The sequence below is a fragment of the Barbus barbus genome (genome assembly GCF_936440315.1).
Source record: "Barbus barbus genome assembly, chromosome: 35".
In the NCBI taxonomy this organism is placed as follows: Eukaryota; Metazoa; Chordata; class Actinopteri; order Cypriniformes; family Cyprinidae; genus Barbus; species Barbus barbus.
In genome coordinates, this window is record NC_136763.1 from 12,233,541 (window position 1) to 12,246,702 (window position 13,162).

The 13,162-nt window shown below is 39.1% G+C and overlaps 1 protein-coding gene across 1 annotated transcript; it reads right to left on the reverse strand.

Moving 5' to 3' along the window:
- Nucleotides 1-535: 535 nt before the first annotated feature.
- Nucleotides 536-12,377, reverse strand: LOC306855177 (DNA topoisomerase 1-like). The gene is made up of 21 exons (XM_079393657.1): nt 12,216-12,377; nt 11,788-11,812; nt 8,614-8,710; nt 8,258-8,372; nt 8,047-8,093; nt 7,351-7,440; nt 7,076-7,151; nt 6,891-6,988; nt 6,592-6,707; nt 6,085-6,206; nt 5,873-5,995; nt 5,570-5,757; nt 5,347-5,491; nt 4,443-4,586; nt 4,009-4,194; nt 3,020-3,088; nt 2,782-2,896; nt 2,570-2,697; nt 2,354-2,448; nt 2,086-2,235; nt 536-1,999 (listed from the first exon to the last, which is right to left on the reverse strand). The coding sequence occupies exons 1-21, from the start codon at nt 12,234-12,236 to the stop codon at nt 1,897-1,899; spliced, it is 2,253 nt and encodes a 750-aa protein (XP_079249783.1). The 5' UTR covers nt 12,237-12,377; the 3' UTR covers nt 536-1,896.
- Between the last annotated feature and the right edge of the window lie 785 nt (nt 12,378-13,162).

Genomic DNA, 13,162 nt, shown 5'->3' on the forward strand with positions numbered 1-13,162 from the left:
TTTAAGAACTGACGTCTTGAATGCATTTCATGCTATTGAAAAACACAACTTGGCAGAGACCAATTCTAAATAAACCTCCAACAGCAGATGCACATTTGCTTGGATTTAAGTTAATTGCAGCTAAAACATAATGCACATGCAAACAGACAACACTGTTGCGTAAATAAAGACGGAGCAGGAGAAGAAAACCATCTTGAGGGGCAAAATGATTAGAATACCTTCCTGAGCGTAAGAGTCACAGAGAGGTCCCGGGTGCACTTTTCAAAAGGAATGAAACCTTGCCTAAGACCACAGCTTGGCTAATACATCATACAGGCCATTCTTCCAAGACAAACAGGCAGGGTCTTTTTACACTCCCCCTCTGAGTTTTTCCTGAGGCCTGTTCTCAAAGCAAGACTGGGTGCTCGTTTCACACGGTTCTGGGAACACAGGAAGTTCTTCAACCCATTCTAAGTGTAACGCATCTTAAAGCATCAAGTTTTTGCAAAATCTCACCCATTGTGGCACATGGAAGACGAAAAGACATTTGGATTTGGCTTCAAAAACAACATACAGGTTAAGTTGTAGGGTTTTATTTTTAAATAACCTACAATTGAGCAAAAGAAGAAGAAAAAAAAAATGATCAGAGTTTATGGCATGAGTTCGATAAGTTGGAAAAGGTTACATGGCTGCCACTAACAACAACTATTTCCAGACTGGAGTGGAAAAAACTAAATGAAGATTATTAAAGTCCAGGTTAAAACAAGTATATTCTTAAACCTTGTTACAATTACAAAAAAAACAAAAACTGCTTAAATCATAACACAGACTTTGTTTTTGGCAATGTTGATTTCCCCCACATACCCTTCAGAAATAAAAACCCTTTTGCCATACCCTGAAATAATACATCCTAATAGTGATATTTTCAAGTAACACGTACAGGAGTTTCTCTTTTTTTCTTTCTTTTTTTTAAGCTTATGGAAACAGTCATTACACATTAAGTTAAATCCAGATGGAGACTTAAAGCCATGAAGAAACAATTTGTAGGATACTGGAGACAAAAAGGGGGGCACAAAAAAAAAAAAAGAAATTGGTTCACATTTACACTGGAAACAAAACCCTGATATATGCGGTAACAAAAAAAGAAATTCACATTCGGCATGTTTAAGGAAATATAGTTGAAGCTGTAGTCCCCTGCAGCTCATCCAAGCATCCTACTTTGTGGTCTGGACATAGTTTACACAAGAACTCCAGTTTAAACGTGAACAGTTCATGTAACACTCACTCAAACACACAGCTTTTCATGGTCATATTTCCCATAAAATATCACACCTGGTGTACACATTTCTTCTCCTAAAAAGGCGTATGGGTGTACTTTAAGCAATTCTTTGATTTTTTTTTTTTTTTAAATCTTCTATTAAAATATAGAATTCATTATTAATACAGGAGGGCTAAAAATACAGCAAAACTAAAAATGAAACGATCCACAAAGCAAGTTGTAGTTGAATACAGTAGCTGTAGGACCATGTAAGTTCATAGCTTTCTGACATCCTTGGACCCCTTTGTCCAGAGATGGGAGGGGAGCGAGACAGTAAAAGTGTTCAAAAGGTCAAGCCACTGATTCTCCAGTTCCTGGCTTAAAGACCATGCAACCTCACGCACAGGCCGTCCATACTTCATTCTTAAAAGACCGACCCAATAAAACCTACAAGATTACAGGTCACAGCCTAAAAAAAAAAAAAAGTCAGTCACCCAAATCATGACATTCAGGCCTCCTCGACACTATGCTTGCTTCACATCTTTTCCCTGGCCAGGTTCATAACCTGCTGGAAATCACTTAGACTAAAAGTATCTATTAAAAAAAAAAAAAAAAAAAAAAGGATGGGGTGCAGGGAGAAGTAAAATTGCAAAGAGGACTTAAAATTCATAGTCATTCTCAGCCATGTCGATAGCCCAGGCAAATTTCTCACGCTGAGTTTTGTTGTAGATCTTCTCTATCGGGATGCCAAACTTCTTGCACCTGGAGGAGGAAAGAATAAAAAGGAATAAGACACCAAAACAGACAAGGGGCATCTTACTGCACAACATATTAAAGCGTCTTCTCACCAGGCTACTGAGATACGTGGGTCCAGGTAGTTGAGCTTGGAGGTACCCAGAGCGATCTGCTTGTTCTCCTCCCGGTCGGTGGCCTGTACCTCCAGCTTCATCAGCTGCTCCTCGATCCTCTGCACGGCTTTCTTCTTGGACTCCACGGCTCTGGGTTGCCAAAACAACCAACATTAAAGCAGCATACAATCACATATGAACGTACAATGAGCGTCTAAGGGGCCAAATTCAGTTGGGCGCCCCTTCAAGCAAATATTTTGACACTCACTTCTTGGATTTCTCATCTCTGCGTACTTTGGCGTCAGCCTTGGCACTCTTCAGTTCTCTTTTAGCGTCGGCAAGCTGTTCCTTCTTTGCATCAATCTGGTTTTAATGAACAAGTGAATGCACGAAAGGCAAACATTTAGATGGTCCAACAGACCCTGCACTAACAAAAAAATACCAGCATAAAGACAACGAGGACAAGGTCACAAACGTCTCATACTTTAGTCTGAAGATTTAGCATGGACTTCTCAAACGTCTTGGGTGGTGCCCTCTGGTGGTTACACAAAATGGCTACTGCTCGGTTAGCACGATTGTAGGAAAGGATCTTCGCAGGAACATTGTCTTCAGCTGAACAAATACACTTAGGGTCACATACTTGTACATATCAAGACGGGGTCTGTTAACTCAATCCTCTTTACATACGATACTTACGGGTTGTGAGTTCATGAAGCTGCTGCTGTAGTGTGATGGAGGCGTTGTAAGTACGGAACACTTTAGCCGTAAGTCCATCCATCAGTTCCTGAAGATGCTTGTTCAAAATGGAGGTCTGCAAGAGAGAGGTCATTTTACATTCATGTTACATACGCTGTCTTAATTCAAGGCATTCAGCTTTATTTTTTTTTTAGTTTTCCAAGCAATAAATAACAGACTGGTGAAAGCGATGTCTTACATTGAGACGGTCGAAGAGGTCATCCTCCGGTTCCTTGTCCTCCATAAACAGCTGAAGATTTTTGAAAACCTGTAACATATTAAATAAGATTTTACACAAAAGGCAAAGCCGACACATCTGTGCTAATCAATAGCACTCAGATGAAGATTTTTCATTTGTACACCTGTAATTTGAAAACCACATTTGATTTATACAGAGCCTTTCACAAACCCAAGGACATTTGCAATGTGTAACAACAAAAGACCATAACCAAAAACAATCAAAAAGAGAAATAAAAACAAAATATAAAACCAGCAAAAACTGGCATGAATCAATGACTGTAGAAAAACAACAAACTGAGCAACGACAAGCCAATGAACTTGAGTTTTGAAAATATGGGAACACGAAAGTTCACGTGGCATCTACTACCCATGTATCACAATCAAAACTTACAGTTAATAACTTGGCAACAAAGGTCCTGACTGCATACAACAGCATAACAATATATCAATTCTAGTTAATATTGTGGTGCTAGAACATGACAAGCTTTAAAAACTGTAAATAGGACTTGATTACATGCAATTAGTAACCTGTGAGGTTGCTGAAGAAATTTTTGGTGTAAGGACATGGGCTGCAGCGTTTCGGATATATTAGCTCTGTTCCAAAACCAAATGAGACGCCTCAGGCAGCATCCTAACCGAAAGGAACCTCATAAGTGACTGATTTGGAACGCTCCATTTCAGCAATCGGTGCAACGCACAAGAGCGCTGCAGACCTCTGCGTAAGCTTTTCAATATTGAATTAAGTATTTATAAATCCACATTTAGTTTTCCTTGTCCACCATCCTGGGGAAACTCAACTTTTTGCAATAACTTACAAGATTCACCTAATCTGAAAAATACATGTGATACAGCCTTGTAATTCAACTGAAATGAGCCTTCAGAGGTGTGCTTATGATGCCTTAAAACATGGTCTCTGTGGGGGGTGGGAAGAGAAACACTACAACTTACCCTCTTCTCTACGGGGACTTTGTTGTAGTATCTAATGGAGTCTTTACCAAGGAAGTCGAACTCCACCACATAGTCCTGGCCGTCCATCTCTTGATGGAGAGTTAGATGTTCCACTCTAAGTGAGCAGCAGCCCACTGTGTCAGCCGTCTCTCCTTCCTCCTTCTCATTACCTGCTCTCAGAGCCAGCTACACCAGAGAAAAATGGAGATGCATAACACCGTTCTGCTTTTCAACTTCTGCTTTAGCTCAAAAAGATACTATAAACACAGTAAATGTACGCCCATTGAGAAGAAAAAAAGTTTTTTTTTTTTTTTAACTGAACCAAATGTTTTAAGTGCTTTTAAAGAGTAATTCCGAATTAACCTATTCACCACAAGCTTTCAGGGTCATGGGCTTGACGCGAAAGATGTTACATTGATATAAGCAATGCAAACCTTGTCAATGAAGTAAAGAGCAACAGCGCGCTGTCTGATCCTCATCTCTTTTGATTTCCAGTCCTCGCGGTATTGCGCACGGATCCGATCCACACATTTTTTCAACCGACGGGCCGTTTCATATTTCTGCCAATCCTTCTCTCCCTGCAAGAAACAACACATGGGATACACCAATATTAAAATTATGGCCAAACCAATACTTTTCATGTACTGGCTAATATCTATACTACAGTCTATAAAGATTTATTGGTTAAACTGACTTTACAAAGGCAGAAATGGTACCAATGTACATTACAGTTCAAAAGTTGGTGTCAGCAAGATTTTAAAGATAAAAAAAAAAAGTATTGAGTACCTTATTCAGCAAGGATGCATTAAATTGCATCAGATTTTTACAAAAGATTTTGATCTTTCTTTTACAACAGAAAATCCTAAAAGATATAAAAAAAAATAATAATAATCGGTCCCACTTTATATTAAGTGGCCTTTATGTATTTACATGGGAAAAAAATAAGTACAATGTACTTACATATTGTATTGCAAAACACTTTTGCTGCTATTGAGGTGGGATACGGATAAGGTTAGGGACAGGTTTGGTGGTATGGGTAGGTTTAAGGGTGGGTTAAGATGTAAGGGATGGGTCAACAGTGTAATTATAAATGTAATTACATTAATTACAGATGCAATTACATGCAAGTATTTTTTAAATATAAGTAGACTGTAAAAACATGTACACAATAAGTGCATTGCATCAAATTATTAATTTAAATGCAAGTACATAATAGTTAAGGCCGCTTAACATAAAATGGGACCAAATAAGAGGAAATACAATCCTTGGCTAAATCGGTGCTTAGAAAACCCAAATTCTAATTCAATAGCATGCCTACAGCCATGTGTTCATTTTTACCTTGATCCTTGAACTGGGGTTCAACATGATGTATTTGATAGAGCCTTGGATATTCTCAGTCCAGGACAGCAGCCACGTCACCTTGTTGTCATGACGCACCTCCTTCCACTTTGTCCCAGGTGGTGGTTTAGGATGCTTCGAGTCCCTACAATGAGAAGCACATGATTATAAACATGTTTTCCACCAAACGGGCTGATGTTGGACTGTGATGAGCACTCCTTACTTGCTGCAATTAATGATAATGTCCTCAGGACGGATACGGCGCTTCAGCATGCCCATTTTCGGATGGTCACCTCTGCCACGGAACAAGCCTGGAGGCTCAATACGGAAGTTAGCAATGCGCTCTTTGTGATTGTCCATGATACAGAAGCCATACTCCAGCAGAATGCGCTCATTCTCCTCTTTAATTTTCTGGGGGGGGGGGGGGGGGGGGGGGGGGAGATAAGTGAGTGTTATACTTAATTTATTAAAAACATTATTTGAAAATGATAAAAAGCCATTTTGGTATTTAGAAGTTGAATCTTACTTGTTTCTCTGCTTTAGTCATGGCCTTCCTTGCTTCAGATTGAGCTTTGAAATATTCACTCATTTCAGAAAAGTCACACTTGTTCAGATCTGAGATTTTGGATTTCTCTTCAGACGTCATTTCCTAAAGTGACAAGATCGTGCAAAATTAATAAAAGTCATTAGCAATTATTTAAAAAGCAAGGGGGAAAGATGACACATTGGCAACATTACCTTCCTCCAATCTTTGAAGAAGTTTTTCCGAAAAATATCCTTAGTGGTGTACTCATGGTCCAACATTTTTGCGAAGAAGGTGGCCACTTCCTCTGCACCAGGGCTGAGTTTCATGTGTTTTCCTGGTGACGGACCAAAAAATATCATAAAAGCAGTTTGATAACAGTAGCAAAAGAACAGAATCCATCTTTTTGTCAGGACTCTTTAAAGTTATTAAAGCCTAAACATCTGAATGTAGTAAAGCCAGTTATAGAAGATAAAGGCCAACATCCAGAACAAAAAACTGAGTTTGGTTGGAAAAATCGACATCATTTTAAACAGACTAATGGAACAAAACACAGCAGGGCATGTGCGTTCAACATAACAGAGGTGTTTAAAACATCTGAGGTTTACACAACCCAACACCTGCTTCTCCGACAGTTTTGATGGTAGTCCAATCAGAGCAACCCCTGAATAGGATGATCCTATCATCCTTGTGAACTGCCATTGAATCATTAAAGGACGTACCGTCATAATAGAACTTGACATTGCTGGGAAGAGGCTCATATGGTGGAGCAAATACAGGCCCTTTGTGTTCCAAAAACTTCCATTTCATGCCATCTGTGTACCTCTCTTCCTCCCACCTAAATGGTATGAAAAAGCACAGAGATGGAAGGATGTAAGCCAACATCCCAACACAAACCACCAAAATGGCTCTGCAAAGTGCCTGAACAAGGACATTTGTGATCTGCACCATATCCCCGAATAAATCAGAAGACGAGTCGTCAGCCTACAATTACTTGACCATCAGAGGATGTGAGACTAACCATTTCCACTTCTCTTCTGGCTCTTTTTTTGCTTTTTTCTTGCCATCTGTGGCAGCTTCTCCTTTCTTGTCTTTTGTCTTCTTTTTGGGCTTAATGTCCTGTGGCAATCAAAAGATTCACATTAATTATGTTTAAAGACGATTCTTGTAAAGTGTAACATGGAGAGATAAGCTTTATCCACTAACCTCCTCTTCCTGTTTCCGTTTCTTTGTCTTCTTTTCGCTTTCCTCGGTTTTAATTTTTTTGGGCTTGAACTCGGCACTGAAGAAAACAATAACATTAAGATGTCTGGTATTTTCACATCTTTCAGTTACCATATAACTGGTTCTATTTGCTCTAACGCGTCACATTTTAAACAAAGATTAGCGAATCAATGAGCTTTCGTGACTAAAGACGACTGGAAAGTTCTTATAATGTCACATGCGAGTTCAAGATGGCCTGCGAATGCAATGTCACTTACTCGTCATCATCACGCTCTCTCTTCAGAGACTTCTCGTGTTTAGGAGAGTGGTAGAAATCATCATTCTCAGGTTCAGACTTGATGAAAGGGCTGCGTGAAGGATAAGACAAGCATTCTTAATTTTCTTGCTCAACTGATCAAAACTGAGAACCCATTTAAATTGTCTCAAGATAAATTCATGCTTCTAATTATGTGATTACAACCATGCAGGGATCATATCATAAGGAAAAGAGAAACAATTCACTGTAGAATGAAAACATACTGCAACTCACAGAACTTAAATCCCCTCAGTACAAAACAAGCAACTATTGAAAGAAGTTGGACTGATGACTTCAGAAACCCAAAGCATTAACATCTGAGCCCAATTTACATAAATCGCACCTATTTGGTGTTTAGAGGAAGTATAGATACCATTATACCAAACAACAGAAGATTAAGAGTAAAAAGGTGTAGGAAGTTCACTAATATTGTGGGGTATGTAGCAATTAAATGTATGATTCTAATTTGGGTTGCTGATTTTTCAACATTCTTTTTTTATATTTATATATATATATAAATAAATTACATGACTGTTTATGAAATTATGGGGAAAAAAAAAAGTTATGACTCCTTTATAATAAAAACATCAGAGCTACTCTTGGCATTCATATCTTATAGTTGCGTCATTCACCGTCACATTTAGGGTTTTTTACTCACCTTTCAAATCCATTCTCTTTCTCTTTTTTGGGCTTGCCATCGAAAGACTTTTGAGGAAGGAAAAAGACAGAATCACACACACACAACAGAAAGAGGTCAGTAACAGCATTTACTGTGTGAATCACAAAAGACTATTTACAACTCCTCCAGAACCAGAGGATTTAGCTCAGATAAAACTGTTGCAATGTGAAAGTAACAGGACTCTGCCCACCCTTTCCTCCTTTTTCTTCTCTTTGTGTTTGTCCTTCTGCTTGTCTGAGGATCCATCTTTGAGCTTCAGCCTCTCTTTATCTCTGTGCTTTTTATCCGAGGAGTCCCTGTGTTCACTGCCAAAATGCAATAAAATATGACGTGATCTAATTACCACAATGATCTGGTCCATCAACAAAATCGGCTCCAAATAGATGACAGTGTTTACAAAGGAAGTTGCAGTAAAGCCAACATTCCTTCCTGTGGTCTGAACACCGAAGGCCACTCCCTGCTTATCAAACACACCCCGTAAAGAGCAAACTGGGCTATACAGCACCCATATATCTACAGTAGGAGTGAATAACAGTGACGTCATACCTGTTGCTGTACTTTGATTTCTCACGTTCTTTGTCTTTCTTGTGGTCCTTGTGTTTGTGTTCTTTGTCCTTGTATTTATCTTTGTGTTTGTGAGAATCTGCCAACAAAGAAATTAAAGATCAAGTAGCACATTCAAAAGGCAACGAACACCTGGCAACAAAAGTATGTCCCCGGAACAGGAAAGACAGACTCAAAAGCACAGTTAACTGGGGGTTAGAAAGTGTACAAAAGAATGAAATCAAACAGACCTCAACACTGAAACTGTTTTACTCCTATAGATATTCACAAAAACTAGGCAAAGATTAAGACAGTAATTCATCTGGAAACATTATGGCAGCTCTTTTTGCTCACACCTGTATGAGAAATCCATTTCAGAATGACCTGCACAAGCCTGCCAAACGCTCAAGACCATTTACAGACAACTGGTTTGAAATAAGTAAGGCATGACACATTTTGGGTTGTCCTCGCCCGACCTACAGCAGACACATTAGTCACACCTTGTAGATTTTGGCACTTTACCTCTTGACGTGAAGTGTCCAGTTTTTACTCTCAACTATGTATGGTGTTTATAGAGGCCCCATTCTTTGCAGACCGTTTACTCTGACAGAACTATTGCTTTAGGAAATGTGTAGGTTGGTAGGCCGGATTGGGTTACAAGAGGGCCAGGCATATTCTACTGACACTGTAGCGGACAGTGAGAAAGCTTTTGTAACAGGCCTCCCAAAAGGGGAAAGCAAAATTATCTTTCTCTCTGTCGTGAGGACCAAAAGAACGAACGGGAATCGTACGAGGCTTCGGAATCCAAACAAACTCAAACGTCATCCTTTAAGAGCACAGATAAACAATGAACCTCATGTTACAGTAGGATGCATTCAAGCATTAAGAGGGACAGGAGTGCTCGGTTAGGACATGAAATCAAATCCTTTATCTTCCACAGTACGCATGAGTGCATTACCAAACGCAACAAACCTTTCCCTACCTCTAGATATGCATCCTTACCTGAACTCCTGTACAGGCATACATTCGGCAATATGCATGGGGTTACCTTTTAGCCTTCATTTAAAAAAAAAAAATATATATATATTGAAAGGCAAAAATAAAATCCTCACTATGGGCCAGCCATTCACCATGTTCATTTTGCCCTTCAGCAAAACACATGCACATCTGGGACTGTGGAGAACTTATTTGTTAACTGTACCCTCTAGTGGGTGGACAAGTTCATTGTCAGCAGAATGGTTGCATGCTGGAGCTTCATAACAAAAAGCAAACCCAAAATAATGAAGTCTGAGTCTGTATGACTGAAATAAGCCTTTCGACTAAAAAGAACATACTGAGGTAATCAAACAAAAGAAAAGCTTCATGTACTAAAATTACTTCCAAACACAATTATATTTCAAAGTACATGCTAACCTTACACAAAAACAGTCTCTGCATAATTTTGAAGACTGCTAGGCCAACACTCATTCCGTCATATCCAATTTAAAAAAATGCCATTATGATAACATTTATATTACATAGTTTCTGGTACACATTAGCCATGCAAATGTGGTAAAGCTTGGGAAGACCATGCAGAATGTGCAAAATAAAGCAATTTTACACAAACCATGTAATTGTTTATTAAATACATCTCTAAATTTATGTGCCAGGCCTGAGCATGGGTTTACGTTTGCATACGTTCAAAACCCTGTTAAGCACTTGGATGTTCAGTGGAATGGCATGTAAACATGCAGCTCGTGTATCAGCACAGCCATGGGTTAAGAATCCTAGCTGCTCTTAAGAAGGGAAGCAAAAATTTCTTACATAAAGCATCATGCCCATTCAAAGTAAGGATGGTATGATTTTAAATGTAACAAAGAAAGCTAATTTATGAGATGACCTACATAATTACTGTAGTTTAAAAAAAAAAAAAAAAAGGAAAAAAAAGTGCCCAAAACATTGACAAATCATTTATCCTACCTCACTGAAGGGGGGAAAAAAAAAAAAAGTCTAGTTTGAACATTACAAAAGGAAAATGCACGATCACTGCCTATTATGTTCAGCTGCAGTTTTGCTTAGTTTAAAAAAAACACGTAACCTAATAACAAATAATTATTATATTACTATAATTATGTTAAATTAAAATATAAAAAAAGTGTCAAACATCAATAATGCCCTATAAAAGTCAAGTGCATAACATCCCGGTCCCCTGATTTACAGAGTTTGCATTTATGTTCATGTGTAATAAACGGTTTACAGTTGGCAGCTAAATAATGCATTGCATAAAACAAAAAGAAATGTGTCTGGTGCTGTGGGATTGCTTGTCATGGCATCTTAAAAGCTGTCAAAACTGTCCAAAAATGGGGAATAACCTCACTGATCTTTTGGAGGTTTTAAAACAAGCTACAGTCATTATAAAAGCAATATTATTTTGCAATACCTTTAGTTGACCATGTTTTAAACCTACATGACCAAACTGATCTCACCAATGACACTTGTGGGAAATCAGGTAGGCTATAGGTCTATTGAAATCCCACAGCACAGGCTCATTTAAGTTTATTAAGTATTCTTGTAATTGTTCATCGAGGCAGATTATATTACAGAATAGCTCATAAGAAAATATGAGTTTTAAAGATGTCAGATTCCTAGATAATTGCAGTTACTGTTTTGATTAATAAACGTGAATTTTTCAGCACATCTAATCGAATAAAGGTGATTTTGAGGTTAAGGGTTTATTTTTGTTTAGTAGATCCGGAACAGGTCACGCACGTTTCTCAATCCTTCGCCTCCATAATCAAGTCGGTGTGCACTTAACGTTCACTACACTCCGCTAGACAGAGAAAAAGAAAATGGCGCAGAGACTAAGTCCTCAACCCTCAAACCCTCACTTTCACAAGCCTCGCTAGACCGTTTTTCTAACTCTACAAACGATCAAGCTACACTAACTGACAAATAATCTCTTTCTCTTTCAAAATCGCCCTTTTCGTCGATTTTAAAGCAATATAAATACGATTTTTGAGGCCTCAATGTGAACAATAGACGCTTGTCAGTGCGCGAGAGGGGACTTAGTCTCTGGGACGCCATTTCTGTTCTTAAAACTAACTGGTCGTCAAGCAAGCTCCTGAGCGATCACGTTAGATGTGTAAAACGTACATTTGAATTTAATCATAATGTGCTGATTAGACAAGTCCCACTCACCATTATGTCTGGATCCCGAGTCGATCTGCGGAAAAACAGTGGTGTATAAGTTAATGTTAAATCGTGCCGTGTCAATAGGCTGCTAACTTTCAACTTGATGCTAGTCGGAGGGTTAGCGCTCAAGCTAACAAACCTGTTCCTAAAACAGCGTTTAAATACCACCGCTGCGGAGGACAGGGGACTATATAAAGTTTTAATTCCCAAAATGACGTATTTATTAGGAGACGTTAATGTAAGAAAAGCGCCAATGGACAGCAAGGGCTGAAAATATAAAATTATTACATTCAAAGCCGACTTCTAGTGCCTGTTAGCTTAGCATGCTGGGAAACTGCCGCTGCGGATGGAATTTAAACAGCCGAGCTAGTGACTTCAAACCATCAAGAAAGAAAAAAAAAATAACTGACAACGTTAAATCACAAACACTTTACCTGGGAATGGTCCCCACTCATTTCTATGGGTCTTATTTTTAAAATAACACAGTTAAAAGCCTGTTAAAGTAAAATGCCGGCGAGGAGCTGTAGGCAGAATGAAGAAAGACACAGTTGTGTAACAGACCAAGCCCGAAATTCAAAGCACTGCGCATGTCAGACGCGTTTAAAAGGAATAAAAGGAGTTTTTCCTGCCCTGGCTCCGCCCACACCGCGTGCCCGCCCAGCTCTGCTCTGTATGGGGGTTAAAGCCACGTGGTACCAGTGAAGAGAGAATCAGAATCAGAAAGAGCTTTATTGCCAAGTGTGTTTGCACACACAAGGAATTTGTCTTTGTGTTAGGAGCTTCCTGTACAGAAAGTACAAACATAGTGCAGACAACATATAATTAAGGTGATAAAGAACACTAATAATGAAGAGAATAGACAATAATTAAGAATAACAATAGTAATAAAGAATAAAAATATACATAAAAGAGACATGACCATAGACAGAACTGTGAATGTGCATGTGTCCTATGTACAGATGAAGGTTTGATGAGTTATTTACAGATGTACAGTACCGGGGTGTGTTATGTGTTGTTCAGGTGGGATACGGCCTGGGGGAAAAAACTGTTCTTGTGTCTGGCTGTTCTGGTGCTCAGTGATCTGTAGCGCCGGCCAGAGAGCAACAGTACAAAGAGAGAGTGAGCTGGGTGTGAGGGGTCCAGAGTGACTTTCTTAGTCCTTTTCCTCACTCTGGAGGTGTAAAGTTCTTGGAGGCTGGGCAGAGGGGCACCGATAATCCTCTCAGCAGTCCTAACTGTCCGTTGTAGTCTTCTGATGTCTGTTTTGGTAGCTGAACCAAACCAAACAGTTATAGAAGAACATAGGACAGACTCGATGATTGCAGAGTAGAACTGTTTTTTCAGCTCCTGAGGCAGGTTGAACTTCCTTAGCTGGCGGAGG